Source organism: Quercus robur, chromosome 9 (genome assembly GCF_932294415.1).
Source record: "Quercus robur chromosome 9, dhQueRobu3.1, whole genome shotgun sequence".
NCBI classification, from domain to species: Eukaryota; Viridiplantae; Streptophyta; class Magnoliopsida; order Fagales; family Fagaceae; genus Quercus; species Quercus robur.
The window spans coordinates 32835965-32856471 of record NC_065542.1 but is presented as its reverse complement, the minus strand read 5'-3'; the positions used below and the strand labels follow the sequence as shown (position 1 = coordinate 32856471).

The 20507-nt window shown below is 33.0% G+C and overlaps 1 protein-coding gene across 1 annotated transcript; it reads right to left on the bottom strand.

Moving 5' to 3' along the window:
- Positions 1-1606: 1606 nt before the first annotated feature.
- LOC126701277 (auxilin-related protein 2) lies at positions 1607-10822 on the bottom strand. Its single transcript, XM_050399405.1, has 9 exons — positions 9636-10822; positions 7623-7879; positions 7278-7534; positions 7059-7194; positions 6856-6953; positions 6234-6299; positions 5872-5961; positions 3430-3606; positions 1607-2224 (listed from the first exon to the last, which is right to left on the bottom strand). Exons 1-9 carry the CDS (start codon positions 10253-10255, stop codon positions 2186-2188), a joined length of 1740 nt encoding a protein of 579 aa, XP_050255362.1. The 5' UTR covers positions 10256-10822; the 3' UTR covers positions 1607-2185.
- Between the last annotated feature and the right edge of the window lie 9685 nt (positions 10823-20507).

Below are 20507 nucleotides of genomic sequence, written 5' to 3'. Positions count from 1 at the left end.
CCCATTTAAGTCATAATATCCTGTTTTTTATTTTTGAAGATTTCAAGCATCTATTATGAGAAAATACACTTTTTGGTTCTTATCATTTTGGGTCAATTTTCATTTTAGTTTTTTTTTTTTTTTTTTTTTTTTTTTTTTTTTACAGTTTTATTCCCTATCATCATCTCACTAATGAAAATTGCTTATCTATCTCATAAGTAGTTAGTTGTTATTGGTTATAATTTAAATCTATCAATAAAATTACTTTTCTATTCTATCAATAACAACCTGTAAAAACTGTCACATAAAATTTATTCTGAAAATATTATAGACATAACATTTTTTTTAAATAATAAATAAAATTATTTGAACAATAAAAAATACCACGCATCCAAATAAAAAAAATTAATAAAACTAAAATAAAAATTAACAAAAAAAATTATAAGTTTTTTTTTTTTTTTTAGAAAACAAACACTAAATACACACAAACCCATAAAATGAAAGAAGGTTTATCATTTGAATCTTACTTATTACCTACTGTTTTTACCACTCCCAACTCTTAAAATTCAGAATGCCTCATATGGCACTGATAAGTGGAACCATTGTTTTCTTCAAACATGTGTCATGATCGCAATAGGTCACGCCCTTTAAAATATCAAGAAATGTTTTTATTTTTTATTTTTATTACCATCAAGTGATGTTTAGTTGAACTACAAGTCTGACACATGTAAGGGTCGTCAATGGGTCGGGTCGGGCTGGGCCTAAAGAGAAAACCTCAGCCCATGACCTTGCCCATGGGCAATGCCCATTTTTTCTTTAGCAAGGTGGGCTATTGGGTTGGGCCTAATGGGCTATCCATGGATTTGTGTTAGCATATTATTTTATTATTTTTATAAAGAAATAATCAATTTTTTATAAGGAAACAATCAATCTATTTTTTTAAAGGAAAGAATTAAAGAATTTAATACTTAATTACAAATTTTTTTTACAGTCAAATCTATTTAAAATTTTCTTTTTTTTGTTAATGGAAACCTATTTAAAAATTTTTTTGAACTCCAAACCATAGTATTTAATTTTTTTTATTAAGGCTTTAAATAATTTTTTTTATTTTTATCTCTAATAAAAAAAATGTCAAATGGTTTATTCAAATTTGCTAGACTATGAGAAAAATATATATTTAGTAAACTAAGTTTAGCAAAATTTTTTTTTTAGTATCTTAGCGGTTGGGGGAGTTCTCTTAAGAAATTCCTCTATAATATCTCAAGATCAATTCTTCATACATTTCCTATATATTTTTGTTATGAATTGAGTTATTGGGATGGGCCAACGAGTTAGGCCAATGGGTTGGGCAACGGGTTGGGCTACTGGGCTAACCCACCGGTACCCATGGGCATAAAAACTAGCCCACGACTTGACCCAATGAGCTAGTGGGCTACCCATGGGCCTCAATAACAACGGGCCGGGTCACCCATTAGTCAAGTGGGCCGTTGGGTTTCTGGGTCGGGCTGTGGGCTATTTGATGACCCTTAGACACATGTTAGCCACTTTTTTTAATGTTAAAAGTATGAATTGAAAAAAAAAAAGAAGTTTTAGAAACCATGATTAATGTCAACTACAATACGCAAAATAAACCATAAGCCCAATGGCCGATTGGCTGTTCAACGTCTTGAATAAATGACACGTGTTGAAAATTAATAACATGTATCTATCTACTCAATAAATAACAACCACAAAACAAATGCTAACAACATTATGGCAAAGTAATTATCCCCACACCACCAGAGAGAGGAGGGGGAGTGGAAGAAGGGTCCTTGCGTCAAAATGGTTGTTGGCTGATTGAATTTCAATGGGGATGCACCCAGTAAACCTCGAAAATCCTAGAAACCTACAAATTTCTGTATCAACATTACTTTACTTGATATTTAAGTACATTTTATCGAGGTGGTATCTAGTGAGATGGTGTGGGACTCAGATGTATGGGTTCCACATGCTGTGAGAGGGAGTACTCATAAGACCACCTTATCAAGCATTCCTGCAGCTAGGGGAAGAATGTTTCTTAGGGAATGACAGTAAGCAGAACTCAGCCCACAGCTTTTTCAAACCTGCAAAATCCATTCTAATGGTAAAGCACATACATCTTCCTCACCAATATGAGACTTATTTGCTAACCCGTGTGGCCTGAAAAGGAATGATTCACCAGAGCTATCTAAGAAAGTTCTTCTTTATTGAATTTGTTCCAAGCTTCCTGTGTTAGAATTAAGCAAAATGAAGAATCAAAATAAGAATATAACAAATGGCTTATTTGTCAGTTAGTAACCAATAAATAATAAATAATAAATAATAAATAAAAAAAATAAAATTTATATTGCCGCAGAAGAAGAGAATAATGCAATAGTAGTCATGTTAATTAGAAGAGAATCATAATCAGATATGTGATCGCAAAATTCTAAAACATTTTCAGTTTCTTAGCCTATGTAGAACATAAAGCATAGATATTGCCAGTCAAAGAAGGCATTCTGGATTATTTTCTCATAAGGCTCAATTACCAAGGAACAAGAACAGCCTTCCAAATTACATTAAAAGGAAAACCAAAATAACTGAAATTGTTAATGACCAGCAAGTACTAATAAACCCCACCGGCTAGACTCTTTATTCCCTCCCTATACAACAAAGTGTGAAACTAATTTAATGGATACAGGATTGTAATGGAGTTGGAAATACTAGTGATTACTAAGGATATTTACCAAAATTGGATTCCATTTTAAATGATGAATTAGCAATATACAAAAGCAACCACACTTGATGAATAATTTTTCACATTCCAAGGAAAAAAAAACTAAGCACTCATCATGAGGCATGTTTGGACCTTCAATGAGAAGAAAGCACCTACACCATTTTTTTCTAGGTAGAAATTAAAGACAAATGTTACTTATCAAAAAAAAGAGAGAGACAAATATCCACCACCTGCCATGGTCACATAGGGGACACTTTAAATGATAGTGGAATCTTTCCTTTCAAAGTCTGCCACTTGAGAACTACATCTCAAAGAGTTAATATACTATCAAGGGATCAAATTGTGGAAATAATTACTAATTCCTATATTCTTGTGCAAAATGCTCTAAAACCATTTATAACTACAGGATTCATCCACAGACAGCAGCAACTTGTCCTATTAACAAACTGCATCATGAATTAGGGCCTTTTTTCTGGGTCAAAAAGGAGGATACATTTGAAATAACCATTGGTAATGCAGGAATTTATGCAACATAGTAAAAGAGCAAGAAAAAGATAAAAGTTTGAAAAGAATAAGACCATCATATGCTATGTGCAATGCTTGTATCCAACATCACTTTTACTGAAATTTTATTTATTCTATTAACAAACCAAACCAAAATTAAAGTCTTATGCCTAATCAGTTCTTTTTAATATATTTGAAATGCTGATGGGTACCTTAAGGATATCAAAAACCTTCTCTGCAGTATATTTTTGTTGAAGACTGGCACCTTTTTGCTGAACTTTATCAGGATGAACGTATAATGTTGCCTTTCTGTAAACCTTTTTAACCGAGGCAGAGGTAATCATATCTGTCAAAGACACTGGCTGCCAACCACATTCAGGCCAAAGCACCTGTTTATCATTCCAAAGACAAATACTTTCATTTATTTTTTTTGGAGAATGTAGTTATAAACATCAAATACTTAACTACTAAGGACTCAGGAATCAATGAGGTCATAATTCTAAGGAAGATAACGGATGGTTTTCTACCAAGAAAATGACACTTCTTTTTCCTGTAAATGCAACCAATCACTCTTTTAACAATATCACAAAATAGAATTAAGGGAACATTGCCTTCAGGGAAAAAAATAGGAAAATCCTATTAGGCTTGAAATTTAAATCTATAGGAAGTATCATTGTATTTTATATTTTATTTTCCCTTTTTTAACTTTCTGGAACGTGGATAAGGACATAGTTGTAATTTTAAAATATAGTATTAGACTCCTATAACTCTTCCTTCTTCCTTCTTCCTTGTCGTTGAAACTTATGGAAGAACACTGGCCGAGCAACCCTCCGCATTAAAAAGTGTATCAAGAAAAATGAGGAATAACTTGAGAGGATTCCAGGAGGCACAAGCCATTACTTCAAAAGACTTAAACGAGTTTCAACTGACAATATATATTTTTTAATACGTAATAATTATCTTCCAGAAGATATTATTTAGATTATGCTAGGATCAGATAATTCACAAATTAATAAGCAAGGTATTTAAATTTCAGTTTGCTATGTCATTTCAGTCAGCCTAAAATATTAGGGAAAATTACACTTTTCTACCCTAAATTTCACCTGATTTCACTTAATCCCTTGAACTATCGAAATGCATGATTGACCCCCCCAAAAGTATAACTTTTTTCAATGCCCCCCTATCGTTTGTTTTGGTGTTATGTATGACGGATTTAGCATTGAAAGACCAATTTACCCTCTAGAACAGATGGCAGAGGGGTAAATTAGTCTTTCAATGCTATATTCCATCAGACTTAACAACAAAATATATGACAAGGGTTTAAGTGTAACTTATTTTTAAAATTGGGTGGTCGATCGTGTGTTTCAATAGCTACTGTAAGTCTACACACCACACAAGACTGGGGATAACCCTGCAAGGACTTTCAAAATAATAGGCATTGAAGATGTGGTCATACATACAGATCCATACATGCATACATACATAAATATATTTTTAAAATAAAAAATAAAAAATGCACATACATACATATATACATGCATACATATTGTTCTGTATGTGGGCCATACAATGTTTATTAATCTATTTTTAAAAAAATTTAGAAAGAAAAAAGAAATGAGTTGAATAGATATTCTGTAATTAGAAATACTCATTTTCTAGGGTTAAATCAGCTTTGCCTAAAATTCACTCTTGGTTTGTCCTTATCTTTTAACATATATCAAACATAAATTGTAAATGCAGACAAGATAAGAATTATCTTTAAGAAAAGAAGATGATTAAAAGAAAATGAGTTAACAGATGTCATATAATTTAAAATATATGTTTTTGGAGGGAGAGAGGAGAGGGTGTTGAATTAGCTTTTCTTAAGACTTTTGGTGCTGTTCATTGTCTTTTACAGTGATATGGACTATCAGGCTCTTACTACTTACAACCAAATAACTCAACAAATCTTAAAAATGAATATCCCAATCAACTTCTTATGCACCATAGCAACTCTAATTGATTTGAAAATCATTTATAATTCTCCGAGACAAATATTGGATGTACTCATTACTATCTGAAAGAAGGATAGTCCAATTAAGAACATATGGGAGCAAGCACATATGTATGTGTGTGTGTGCACATGCATGCATACATGCATTGATGCACACATGCACATCTATGTGTCTCACCAAGTCCAATCATTAGTATGGACTATGGAGGCTGAGGCAAATGTATTAGAAACCATGTTAGTGCCAAAGCCTTTCTGAAAATTGCCTGAAAGTATGTCAATGACTCAATGCTGTAACTCCAGAATTTCTGTTCCAGAGTTGATGAGAGTCTACAGTCAATGATCAAGAAATAAGGTGTACCATCTATGTGAATCCTGTTTTTTTTTTTTTTGGCACAACTATTTTACTTATCTGTCTTGCACCGATAATTACAGATCTGCACAGGAAGTTAGAGACACCTATTTTCTGTCTTTGATTAATACAATATATTTTTTAACCCAGACTACTGAAATCATATTCCACCAATAAAACCTGATATTATGACTTCAATTTCATAAGTTCTAATTCTTGAACTTTTTTTTCTAAGGAAAACCAGAAGGGTGTGAAAAATCAGCTAATGTAAGATAACACAATCTACTCAAGAAGTAAAAAGTAAGAACACACATGTTCCAATGATGATAGCAGTGCACGCATATTGCCTTCTCTTCCTGCCGCCCAGCTCTTTATTTTTATGTCTACCGTCTCAGAAATCCTCTGCCCACAAAATCATTGAAATACACTAAGCAGTTATTAAAGAAAAGAAAAATAATGATAATAAAGACAGTAAGAAGTAGCACAACATAAATAAACATGCTTTATAAGTGATCTCCACCCAAGGAAAAAATGTAAAGAAATAAAGAAAACAATATATGTTTAAGATTGATGAAAAGCGATAAGCCGTGAATATTTGGAAAATCATTATATATATATGTATTAGATCTCAAATGAAAGCATCAGAACTCCGACCCAACACAGCAAACACTTACACGCCTCTCTTCTTGCTCCTGCTGTGTTTGAAAGTCACGCTGGTTCATATCAGCCACAGCTTTTGCCTGAAAATACAACCAACACACTATCAAACCATCCCACTCAAAAGTAAGTACAAATATAACCCAAAACTCAATAATGGATAGTGTCAGTCAACCCAGGAAGCAAATTGGCCATGTGCTGTGAATACAAATCAAGATCATGCAGCTAAGCCAGGAAATCTGAAGGTAGTTAATTGGACTGCATATGACTTAAAAGATGCTGTTGTATATGTCAAGAGTTGAAAGGCTATTGTAGTGGAGGGATTACAATGCTAAGAAAGTCAACTGAAGTTTCACTATCTCAGACTGCTAATTGAATAAATGGAATTTGTGGAAATAATGATGACTGAATACATATAGCATAAGAGATTATCATAATTTTTTCCTTTAAGATCTTATAACTCCCTTTCGACTGTGTATTTTCACTTGCAAATTCCCCTTCACCTTTATATCAAATAAAATTTCTGCATTCATCTAAACAAGAACAGAGAAACAAATGAAGCTCATGCATCCAAGAACGTAAATGTGGTTACATCTAAGAAAAAAAACACTAGCATAAGGATAAGGTTAAAATATACACCGCGCGCTCCTGGGTCCTTTGGTGACGCCCCAATCTGGCTCTTCTTCTTTCTTCACTTTCCCCTTCAACCTCTTGAAATTCTCCAAGTAATGAAGCATCTTTTGCAAACAAAATTCACCATAGAAATTAAAACTAGAAGAGATATTCCCTACAAAGAAATTTTCCTTGCTAGAAAAGAAAATCACATTTCAAAAATAAATTACCTCCAAAAATGGATGAAAGGTCATCATTTATGAATGAAGCAGAAGGAGACTTCTTTATGCTGACTGAGGACCCTGAAGGCTTCCTCTGGGGCACTTCAGGGGCTCTCTTGTATATTGATGCATCAAATAAAGGGTCCTAAAAAGTGCATGAGAAACAAAATAATATAATCTGATTGGTGCAAAAAAAAGAGGTCAAAATTGTACATCTATGGTTCCTACCAAAGTTGTAGCCCTTGATCTTGGTACACTGCTTGATCTAGAACCTGAACTGAAAAAGGACTCTAGATCATCTCCACCCCTTTGCTGATTACGGTGTGAAGTATCTACAGCTTCATTATATCTACTAGATTTGGTGGCTGAGTTCTTTACCACTTTTTTACTAGTGGATACCTCTGACCGTTCACCAGCTTTATTACGCACCCTACCCATGGCAAAGTCCTCAAGTTCGTCAATTGAAGACACATTTGAGTTCTTAACTGCATCAAAAATCATCTCCCAATTATTAAAGTTATGTGGGGACTTAAGGGACTAAGAATCTCCAAAATTTGAGAAAGCAATAAGAACCTTTATCTGCCTTTGAAACTTGCATTGGTTTTGGGGGAGGCCTCAATGACGGGATAGCATTTGATGAAACTCCAAGTTTTGTGCCACCAGATTTACTCAGCTTACTTATTTCTTCAAGTGGATCTGAGAACAGTTCTGAGGAAGTATATGCAGTGGTTGAAGTTGATTCTAATATTACAAAGGGGTCTTCTGAAGTGAAGGCCGGTTTAGTTGAATGAATAGATGATCGCTGAGTCTGATTAGCCCTAGCATTTGTCCTGTGAAAAAAATTGTGAAAATGAGGACAACGAGATTTGTCTAGCATGTTAACAATACAAAAATATTGAAGTAATCATGTAGTAACATTTGATTGATGGAAAGGACCACAGAAGATGTAGATCTTTGCAAGTATGCATGGCAAACTATGATGAACCAACTCACTGATAAGCTTCATGTAGACAGATCTGGAACTGGTCAACTGATTAAGTAAATGGTATTTGTAATAGTACGAACAATGGTAATGGTAACAGTCATAATAAGAATATGAATACTACCGATCAAAAATAATAATAAGAATATGAATAACAGTCATGAAACTTGCTTAGAAAGCAATAGCACCACATTCAAAGCTTGCAGAATTAACCATCCATCTAATGCATCATTAAAATGCATGACAAGGAAAGGAACCACTTATGCATGCAAGACTGACTAAAGGCATATTTTATCCTTTAGTTAAAGCCACAAATACAACTTGAAAGCAGGTGCTCTATCCTTTAGTTGCAACCGCAAAATACATTAGTGGCAGACAAGATGCTTCAATTGCATTTTTTCAGTTTATTTAAAATCTTTCTTGGTCATTGTACCCTTCAGCTTTCATGCGTTTATATATATATATATATATATATATATGAAGTTACTATTTTGACCATCCAGTTGGATCTAAAAGTCAATACTGCAAGAATGGAAAGTGCAGGATGAATACTTCTTTTCTCAATTACCTTGTACTTTCTAGTATCTTATCTCCCAAGCATCTAGGCTCAAAACCAAACCATCATAGGTAACAAACCCATAACCAGAGTAAATTCAAGCAAAATGTTCTTGAGACCAACCCTCTATGCTCACCCCAATTTTTTGCATTTAGATTAAAAATATTATAGTCTAAGAATCCATAGATTTAATCATTGTTCATCTGATAGACCTTTCCAGCCTTGGCCAATCATTGGGGATCCATTAGTTCTCCCAACAACCATACCTTCACAGGAATAAAAGGTAAACAAGTGGCATTTGTTAATAAGCCAACAAACATAAAGCAACAATTGGTTATGAACTTATTATTAACACATGATTGGCAAGACAAATGCCACTCAATAACAATCATATGTTATATTATTGTTATTTATTCTCTAATAATCCACAAGCCAAGTCGGTAGGTCAATTGTGTAAACTGCTATCTTCCATAAGCAATCAAATTGAATGACGATTTATATGCACCAATCCCATTCATATGCAAGCCCATTCCTGACTCCACATATCAATGCTTGAGAACAAAAAGAAGATTACTACATGCATCTGCATGCGTTAAGAGTTGCTATTATTGTTATTCTAGTATCCGCTAAAGGCATTATTAGAGTAAGGTAAATGAAGCAGAGGACTGTTTATTTCTTCCAAATGATTAATATCATTCTACCAAAATGTAAGCAAATTTTATGACATGGGATGTTAGGCACTTAATATAAACAAACACTTTTAATAAATGTAAAACATTTTGAACCAAACCCATTTTAAACCATCCCCAGACTTCAATGACATTATTGACAAAGCCACATTTTCCCATCATATATAGCAAATTCAACAACTTCTTCAAGAATTAAGGTCACTACAATAATAATCTATACTCAAACTAATATTAAATTGCTAAACTACTACTCAAGAAACTAACCAGAAGCATTGTCATTATGAGCAAAACATTGGCATTCTAATAGTAAAATTGAACAATGTGACTGATCAAAATTCTTTCTTAGAACAATTACATACCCGATATTCGGAGGACTACTTCCACCAAATCCAGGTATCAAATCATCAAAACCATTGGCATTCTTCACCGATCCATTCCGGCTCGCACTCTTCGATTTTGCACCCAAATTACCAAACAAATCATCAATGGGAGCACTCTGCTTCGACATTGAAGCAAACGACGCAAACACATCATCATTATTCGGAGCCGAAGCAGAGCTCTTCGAGCCAGGCATTCCACCAAACACATCATCAACACCATAAATAGGCACCGTCGAAGGCTTCCCATGCGAATTATTCGAAAATATCGAATCGTAATCGAACGAATTAGATTGGTTTGTGGATTTACCAGGTCCCCCGAATAACAAATCATCAAAGCCACCAAAATTCTGGGTTTTGGAATCGCCGTTGGATTGAAAGATTCCATTTTGATCATCGAGGAAAGACCCAAAAGCAGAATTTGAATGCAGGGAGGATCTGGACGAAGAGGAAGAGGGTTTGGGGTTTTGACCCGAATTGAATCCGAAATTCTGGGTCTGGGCATTGCTTGAACTTGTGGGTTGTTTCGAAGCGGCCATTGGAGCAGCTTTACCTTGAGGCTTCAATCCAAACCGCTCGGTTAAGACACCAAACTCGTCCATTCTTGTTTTTTTTGTGAATCAAAGCTTCTGAATTGGAATCTATTGGATTGTAAAGATGTGTACTTCACAAGAATTTGAAAAATGCCAAATGGGTTGTGTTAATATGCATGTGTTTGTGTTTGTATGTGTGTATAAACGTGAAATTTCACAAAAATAGAAAATGGGTGTGGTTTAGTTTTGTTTGTTTGCGTGTGAAATGGGAAAGTTGGATCTGAAAGAAGCGTGATCTTGATGAATTGGCGGGAATGAGAATTGGGTGACGAAGAAAGATATCAGATAGGGAAAGATGGTTTATTTCAAGGGGAAATTCGATCAAAGATCGCTCTCTCTCTCTCTCTCTCTCTATCTCTTTGTGCTAAGTCTCTGTTTCTTGGTCTTCGTCTATGGCTTTCTTTTTCTCTCTGTTTCTTTGTTTTCTCTGTTGTGCGTAGGAAGCTGGGTAAACGCGGAGGCTATTCTACAACGATGAGTGGTTTGCCACAATCTGTGGCACACCTTCACAACTTTCTATTACTATAATTCCTTTGTTGTCTCTGACATGTAAATTACTTTCTTTGTCGGTGACAATTGATCTCTCTGTCTCTCTCTATTTCTGTCACACTTACACATTCACCTAAATGAATCATTGAATTGACTTACAGTCAATTCAAAAAAAAAAAAAAAAAATTCAAGTATTTTTTTCTCCCAAAAAAAAGTTGGTTAAAAATTTAAAATTATGAATGTGAATGTATAAGCTAATTTTTTTTCCCCTGGTTATAGAAGAAAAGAACATAAACTTCATTACGAAGGCAAAGCCAAAAATAGCCAAGTACAATTTTTTTAAACATTTGGTTGGGTATCTTCCATCCAAACCAATAAATTGGGAGATAAATTTTTGAGAAGCTAAAATCTTAACATCTTATTAAACACTATTTGTTACTCACTTCCCTACAAGCTTCCTATAAAATAGTGTTTTAAAACATTATTTTAGTTATAATTGTGAGATAATAATTTTAGAGAAAAAATTTCTATATAAACTAGTTTGGAAAGAAAACTTTCAATTTTCTCCTATGTTATGAATTTTAAAAATTTAATTGTTGGTTTACATGTTCGTATTTTATCTTTTATACTTGCAAAATTTTAAGAAGATAAAAAATTAATTACTATGTTACCACTCAAATGTTTAAATTTCAAGTTTTTGTGGTCTAAAATTGTGCATTAAAAATAGATTTATTGATCAAATAGTATATAATACCCGATTTGAACAAAATTTAACTTGTATGTTAAGAACATAAAAAACATGCAATTTAACTATTAAATTTTTAAAATTCAGACTCAATAAAAAGATATATAAATAGTTTAGACCTTGTTCCAATTTTAGTTATACTAGTGAAATGTAGAAACCAATATTGCAGCCCAACATATGTTAGGTTGGGTCAGCAAAATGTTTCATTCCAGAAGGAGGAAAAAAAGCTTTCTTAGACTATTTAAGCACTTTTTAAAATAAATTATTATAATTCATACAAATATGCTTAAATTATATTTCAAATCTCTATATTCTTCAAAGCTAATTCTTAAAATACCAAATTAATCAAACTAAAAAAATTAATATAAGGGTTATAAAATAAATCCATATGTATCTTGGATTGAATTGGGTAAGATGAATTGAAAAAAATTACCAACTTAAACCCAATCCAACTTGAGACTTATTAAAATAAAATTTTAATCCAACCAATGCGCTGGGTTGATTTCATAAATAGAATGGGTTGGATGCACAGACCTTTCCTTACCTCAAGGGATCTATTTTTAATAATAAAATTAAAAGCTAATTTAATATTATTGGTGACTGATGAGTATACTTGTCTAGTCAGACCCAAAAAAGAAAAAAGGAAATGTCAAGCGGTAGTGGTAGCAAGTTGGATATTACATATACATATAGTGGTGGGTGACCAAAAGTGTGATTCATGTTTGGAAAGCAGTATACCATTTTAACCCAATACATCTGTGCAACAAGACTGCTGGATCTACGTCTTACCTTACCAATAGCGACGTTAAGTGGGTTTCACTCATTTGAGATTGCATGCTTGCCTTGCCTGTTGTGGTGGTGGAGTGGGAAGAAATAGCCAAATAGGCTTAAGTCTCACATTTTATATTCTTATTATAGCTTTTAACTCATGCATATGCATTTAATAAGAGAATTTAATATTAATTATCAATCTTAATTACTTTTAATTTAGCAAGATTTTTGGCTAAGTGATGAAATCTTGGATTTAAAACCACTTACCAGTGTCTTTGGGCCACCCCTAAGGAATTCCTTCCTGTTATAACTTAGTGTTTGTGGGAAGGGGGAACTTAATATACCTAAGGGAATAGTCAGAAACTCAAAAAGGGAATATCCTCGTTTGTCCAACCAAAAAAAAAAAAACAGAAGATAAACTGCTATTAACCTTGCTTTACAATTAATTTTGATGTATATTATATATATGGATAAACTACCTATTTGGTCCCTATTCTATACATCATATTTCAATTTAGTCCCTAACCTTTCAATTGTATTAATTCGGTTCCTAAACTTTCAGTACCGTATTAATTTAGTCCCTTCTGTTATGTTTTAAATGAAAATTGATGACACGTCTAATGACCAAAATAAAAAATTAACTTTCGTTGATGTGACAATACACTAAAAATTTTATTTTGGTTGTTTGCCATGTCAGCAATTTTTATCCAATATATAACGACATTGACTAAATTGACATAATACTAAAAAATTATGGACCAAGTTGACACAATTGAAAAATTAAGAATTAAATTGAAATATGGTGTAAAAGATAGAGATCAAATATGTAGTTATCCTAGATATATTAATGATCTTATCTTCAACAACCCGCGGCAGTAGTTGGTTAAAAATATTGATTAGCAACTTATTACAACTTATGTAAGTGAGAATCAAACATGCAAAGATAAATAAAGATATCAAACAATAGATATTTAAAAATTAAAACCACATAATCCCAAACCAATGGTTTAGTGTGTGTTATTATTTAGTCCCCTTGGCTTTTGTGATTGACTTGAAAATTAAATTAGACATGTGACATAAAATTAGATTCTAATTAGAAGCTAATTTTGGATTTGATTTGAATTCTGATTGTGTTTCAACTTTTTTTTTTTTTTTTTTTTTTTGGAGAAGGATTATGTTTCAAATTTAATATGATATAAATGACTAGTTCGTAATCTATGCATTTGTATAGGTGTGTAAGGACACAATTTGGGTCCCTAACCCAAGTGATGGACAAACTTAGGCCCAAAAACCCCAATACAATGAATTTGTAGAGAGTGGGTTGGAAAACTGGGTTTTAATGAGTTGGATGACAAGTAAAATGAATCCAGATGACAAGAAAAAGAAAATAGACTGATCTAAACTAAAGAAAATCGTCATCGACAAAGTCCGAGAATATTAGTTCTTATATATTTCTCTCAAGTTGGATTACAGATTCAATTCTTGACTACTACAGTGTTTTTCTCTTAGTTTCTCGATCCCCCTCTCTCTTTCATTGCCTCTTCCTCCTTTTATACTCTCTTCCCCTTTCATCTTTACCTTCCACGTGCAAACCAGATGGTTGGTGTTGATACTTGTCCCATCAGCACCTTCCTGAAATCTTTATGTAGTAGTTGTAAGGCTAAAAATCACTGTTCAGGTATCACCTCCACATTAATGTGGCTAGAGGGTTAGCTGCAGAGCATTTAATGCGGTGGTAGTAACTTTCTCTTTAGATATTTTAGGACTCCCCCCTGTCCTATGTTCCTATAATGCTTATCCATACCAACAGAATTTCTTAGAACATTCCCCTGGACGACAGACCATTTCTTCGAACCTCAGCTTTGGTTAACCGAGGAGGCATTCATCCTCGGCCCACCCTCCTGGTCCTTTATGACAAAAACTAACTTTCTCATTTACTAACACGGACTCCCTTGACAGTGTTTACTCTTCCTCGAACAACCTTTCATCCTCGGATTAGGCCCTAGGCGCAATATATTCATAAATAATGAGCTCCTAGGCCCAATACCCCTACAAGGTGTATCCAAGAACAAAGATCAATATGTATTTAGTCATTGTCCTAAAAACTAAATTGCCCCAAAAATTTGTAAAATTTTAACAAAATGGCTATAGTTATTTTTGAATGAAGGATTTCAAATTTGGCTAACCAAAAAACAAAACAAGAAATATAATACAAAACTCTCATACTTGAAATCATTTAATTTTGTTTTCAATCATTTTGGTAAATACGGAAAAGAAGGCATTTGTTAACTAACTTAACTTTTTAAAGTAGGGCATTTTGTTGACTAATTTATTACTTGGTTTTTCTTTCTTAACATAATTTCCATCATTTTGGTACAATGAATTTTGTTAATATTTATTATATTTTCAAATTAGTTATTAAAATTCAATCATTTTGAAAACCCATTAAAATTGCATAGTTATTTTTGAGAAATTATTAGGTCCACCGAGAGGACTACTAACGTGATCCTCCCTGACCTCTCAACAAATAAAATACCGTTATTTATACAAATGTGACATCACCTAGTAATTCTTATCTTTTATTCCTTATGCTGATTAGGAAGCTCATTCATGCATTTGCATAGATGTCTCATTGGTTGGGAGGACCACATCAGCAATCCTCTTTGTGGACCTAATAATTTCTTGTTACTTTTGAACATGATATCAGCACTAAACTTCTTATTGAAATTTGTATTTGAGTTGACGAGGAATTTCGGAATTCCAAAATAGCATGTATTTTTTTTGTTTTTTGAAAGACCCAAAATAACATGTATTAGAGCATTAGTATTGGTTGGTAGTGCTAAAAAGCTATAGTAATAAAAAAACTATATTGCTATTTTTAGCACCGAACAAAGATTCTCTCCAAACTTATTTAGAGAGAAACTCTTCAAACTTCATATATATCTTATTTTTAGGTGTGAATTTTGAAAATCTAACTGTTAAATTTCATGTTCCTTATATTCTTAACATACATATCAAATTTCTTTCAAATCAGATGTTATTTACTATTCGATCAATTAACTTATTTTTTATACACAACTTTAGATCACAAAAACTTGAAATTATAACATTTATTTGATGACATAGCAATTGATCTTTGATCTTCTTAAAATTTTATAAGCATTAAGAATGTAATAAAAACATGCAATCTAGCAGTTAGATTTTCAAAATTCACACTCAAGATAAAAATATATGATAAGTTTGTAGTATTTCTCTTCAAACCAGTTTGAAGAGAAACTTTGTTCTTTAGTACCACCAAATACAAAACTATGGCTACATTGGTGGAGCTAAAGACAAATAAAATTAAAATGAAAGTAATCTCAACTTGAAGGGAAATGATATAAAATTAAAATGAACTAACTTAAGTTTTTATTGAGCTTATAATTTAATCATTTAGTATATGTTTGGTATTGGCTTAAAAAGCCAACTTTTTTTTATACTATTCAACTTATTTTTGCTACTATTTATGGGTTCCATTACACTTTTTGGTACTATTCATGGGTCTCATTGTACTATTTCAGCTACCTTTTAGCTTTATCTATGATACTTTCAGCAACAAATTTTCAATTTCAGCTAAATAAACTGTTTCCGAACGGATACTAATAAATATGGATTAGTAGGTGAAAGAATTTATTTGTTCCAAGACATATTAATTATTAATACAAAGGAGTGAATGGCTCTCATGAAATGATCAGATGTTACAACAATAATGTCTCCTTTTCTATACAAGAAATTCTATTGGCACAAAAAATTTGACAAAAATTTTTATAATTGTTAATGGGAGGTATAAAAATGATTTCAATGGTGGACCTAAATGAAACTAGTAAAAAATTATCAATTTAACTGTTGTAAAAAATATTGTGAAATTTTTTGTGCGTAGCATTATTGCTCTATCTATATATGGAAATAACGGGATTTGATACATAGCCATGTACGATTCAAGAATCAAGATTTAGCTGTATGAAAAAATCTGGTTCCACTTCCATCATTTATTTCAGCTCTTTGTACTGTTGTATAATAGCACAAATAGGATCCTCTTCATTTCAAGTCTTCTCAATTTTGTCATTTCACACTCAGAATTTTATATTTTAGATCTAAAATATAATGTGGCAAATTGTGAGCATTTATATTTTTAAAATTTAATCTAAATTTTGAAATAAATGCACTTTAATTTTAAAGAGGAGTCAGTCCACATGAGTCACCCCATTACCATCATTATCATAAAATGACAAAATTTATGTTTAGTACCTTAAATGTTGTTTTTTAGATTTACCTTTTAAAATTCTGTCATATGTCTATTAACTAAAAAAATACACTTTCTTAAAATTCTGTCATGTGGTTACTTAACTAAAAAAATATACTTTCATTCATGAGAAAAAGTGTATTTTTTTAGTTAATGGACATATGATAGAATTTTAAGAAGAGAATCTAAAGAATAACACCTAAATACTATACCTAAGTCTTGCCAATCATAAAATAACACATTGATAAATACAAGAGGCAAAGGACAAAGAGGGGGATTCCATCTATGTTGTGAAGGAATTTGGCTAATGTTCTTTCTTCTTTTGAAGGCTAGGAATTTAACTCCTAATTTACGTACAAAGCAATATTTAATGATTATCTATTGAGGCTTTTTGACTCTAAGCATCAAGCAAACTCTTTCACAATTAGTATAACAATTAACAATCCTGATCAGTTGAGGCTTTTGACTAACGAGAAGTTTGGGGTGTGAAGTTAAAATTGTTCAATTAATCCCAGCTCTCATCCATAATATTTCTTTGGTGACACTATTTTAAAGAAAATAGAAAGCAAGAATTCAAAGGACTTCGTAACTGTTACTACTACAGGCCATCTTAACAATCATGAAAAGAGTTTTCAACTATAGGATAAATTCTCACGGCAGGTGAGTATTTTTCTCTCTAGGGAGACTTTTCTTCTCACATTTTGGGTGAGGACTAGTTTAATTCTTAGTGTCTGTCTGCCATTTTTCTTAGAGTTTCAGTGGGGAATATCTAGTTTTTTTTTTTTTTTTTCCTACTCACATGATGGATTCGGATTTTATAAACAAGTTGCAAAATATAACTTTGATAGAGGATGAGGGAGAAGTAATTAAGGTTGGGGTTTTGTAGAGGGGTAGGATGTTAGAAGAATGTTCCCTCAGTTTGTTGGGGAATTTTCTCACTACACGAACTTTCAACCAGTGTGCAGCCAAAGGTTTGCTAAAGTCTGTGTGGATGATGGGCTTGGATTTATGCATTCTTTAAGTGGGGATTGGTCTTTTTCAATTTAAATTTACAATGGAGAGTCAATTGAAGTGGGTGCTAGCAAATGGTCCTTGGAGTTTTGAGGATCACCCTCTGGTGCTACGAAGATGGGAGAGAGGTATGACAGCCACTTCGGTTAGATTCTCTTCAATGCTGATGTGGGTTCAAGTGTGGGGTTTACCTTTCGATTCGTTAGTGGAAGAGGTCAGCAGGGATATTGGCAATGGTCTGGGAAAAGTACTGGATGTTGATTTGAAGGTATTTTTGTCTGAGCAAGCTTGTTTTATCAGAGTAAGGGTGGAGTTACCGTTGGACAAACCATTACGCCGAGGAGGAGTTGTTGCTAGTCCTGAGGGAGATAAGATTTGTATTGGTTTCAAGTATGAACGTTTAGTTGGGCTTTGTTATCAATGTGCCTGGATTGGTCATAAGAATAGGGATTGCTCTGTTCCGTGGGACGGAAAATAGGGGTGTCTTCCTTATGGGGAATGGTTGAAGGCGGGATATCGTAGAAATCATGGTAATGCAAACAACGCAAGACGAAGCCTGGGACGGCGGAATGATGATATCCAAGCTAAGCAGGAGGATCGGGTTTCTTCACAATAGAAAGTAACTAAGCAAGGCGATCCAACAATTGAAAGTGGCAGTGAACGAATGATTGCAATGCAGTCGGCTAGTCTACCTGAAGGTGGTCGTTTTGATGGTGTTCCAGCAAGTGGTGGTGTTACAGTGGAGAAGGATACAAACTTGCCTGTGAAGAATCACGTCCCCATTTTTGAGGAGTTGGTTACGAAGCTTGATTGTGTTATCCAAACTTACTCTAATTTTTCAAATCCAAAAGTGACTCCAACTGACTACGTGATAGAAAATTGCACGATTTCCTCTAATTTGATTGAGGTGGTAGTCATGGATGAGGATGTTGTCATCCTCAAACGTGACTTAATGGGGAAACAAAGTGAGCAAATATCTCCATCGGGTTTTGAGGGATCAGATATAGGGTTTAAGGTTGGTTGTGGTAATGTGCAAGGATACAAGAACAAGAGTAAAGGCCGGCCCAGAAGAAGTGGGAATCAAGAAACAGGTGCGAGTCAATCTTTGTATAGCCCAAAAAAGGTTGCGTCTGTGGAGGAGCCTACAATTGGAAGCTCGAAAATAATGAAGAGTTGGAAGAGGCTTACCACAAGACCTCAGATTCTTTCTAATTCTTTAATTGGTGATGTGGACCCAAGGCATAAAAGGAAGCTAGCAGAAAATTTGAATAAGGATGCTATAGGGGTGAATAGAGAAAAGAAACATAGAATTGTGGAGAATAAGCAAGGTGTTATGTCAACTATGGGATCGATGGAGGTTGCAGGGCAGCCATGCCAGTCATGAGGACTTTCCTTAAAAAAAAAAAAAAAAAAAAAAAAAAAAACGCATCTTTGTGATGTCTAGGTATACCTGGTAGGAAGGTGTCGTTTGGCAGTTTTTCAGGTTTTCTGGTCTTTTAAGAGAAGATTTGCTTTTATTACAGTAGTTTGGATTTTCAATTTTTTTTTTCTTTTCTTTGTTTCTTTTCTTTCTTTGTTTACAATATAGTCGTGCTACTATAGCGTATGCTAGTGAGGCAAAAGAGAAAAAGGGGGTCATATGTCCCTTTTTCTCTTCCCCATTGTATATTATGTTTCTTCATTAATAAAATCTACTATCGTTTTCTCTCAAAAAAAAAAAAAAAAAATCATGATAAGAGAATCAGAAAGATCAAGGTACAACTAGTACTAAAAATAAGGCTCTTGTCCTTCCCTGTGAATGAGTTTCCTAGAACTTTCCCTTGCCAAGTTTGTATTATTAATCTGAGAACATTATAATTATATTATGTGAGAATCTATAAAAGGGAAAAATAAATAAATAGAAGAATAAATTAAAATGAAATAAAAAGGAGTGGATTGTTCTTTTCAAACGTGTGGAAATTTATAAACTAACAGAAAGAAAGAAATATATAATTTTATTATTATATGTTTACTTCTTTTTTCTTTTTTTTCTAATTGAATATTGCTAATGGGATAGAAAAGATTTCACTTACTTTTGGATAAAATCATGGAATACAGAATTAATTATTTTCTTTTCTTTCAAATGACCAAATGGTTTGCATCTATTAACCTTTTTGTTTTGGAGAATGGAGGAGTTTTTTTTTTTTGGTTAAACTTTATTTCATTGTTTATATGGTTATGTTTAATTTTTTAAACCTTTTTTTTAGGTATCATTTCAATTTTATCGAACGTCTTGAAGGGAATTTTTTAGGTTGATTCATATTTTATATAATTTAATTTAATATTTTTTTAAACAAAATACATCAACAAAAGTAATCTCATCCAGCGCACGTGGAACTCGTGGATTCATCTTCTATCATCTTTTACTTAGAAAAAGAAAAGGCAACAAGTTTAGCTAAAAAAAAGAAAAAGCAAGGGTGGGGTCTGCAATTTCATTTTACTCTCTTCATTTCTACCCAAATTCCCTCGTTTCAAACTATATGAATTAGTGCTTTGAAAATCAAGTCCTTCCATATGGAACCTCAATTTAAACATGTCGGAAATTTAACACGTGACAATTTTTTTTTTTTTTGGGTGTGTGTGTGTGGAAGAAACAGGGATATATCCAAACTTATTCAAAACTCAATTCCCTAGTTTTTTTTTGGGTGTGTGCAATACCCATGTCCCACACACCAAATATTATAGAGAATCCTTTAGGAGGATCCTAAAATACTAGTTAGAGGTTTCAAAGTAAGACTTCATAGTTATCATTAGATCTAAAGAATTACTAAACCCACGTCTTGGGATTGTGAATCTTGTGACTTTGATAGTACAAGTAGTAAATTTCAGAAGCTTTCAATTTTATTGTTGATTTTTAGTGACCATCCTAAACATTTCGAATTTCCAATTAGAAGACTCGAGCTTTCTTTTGGACATATTGTTTT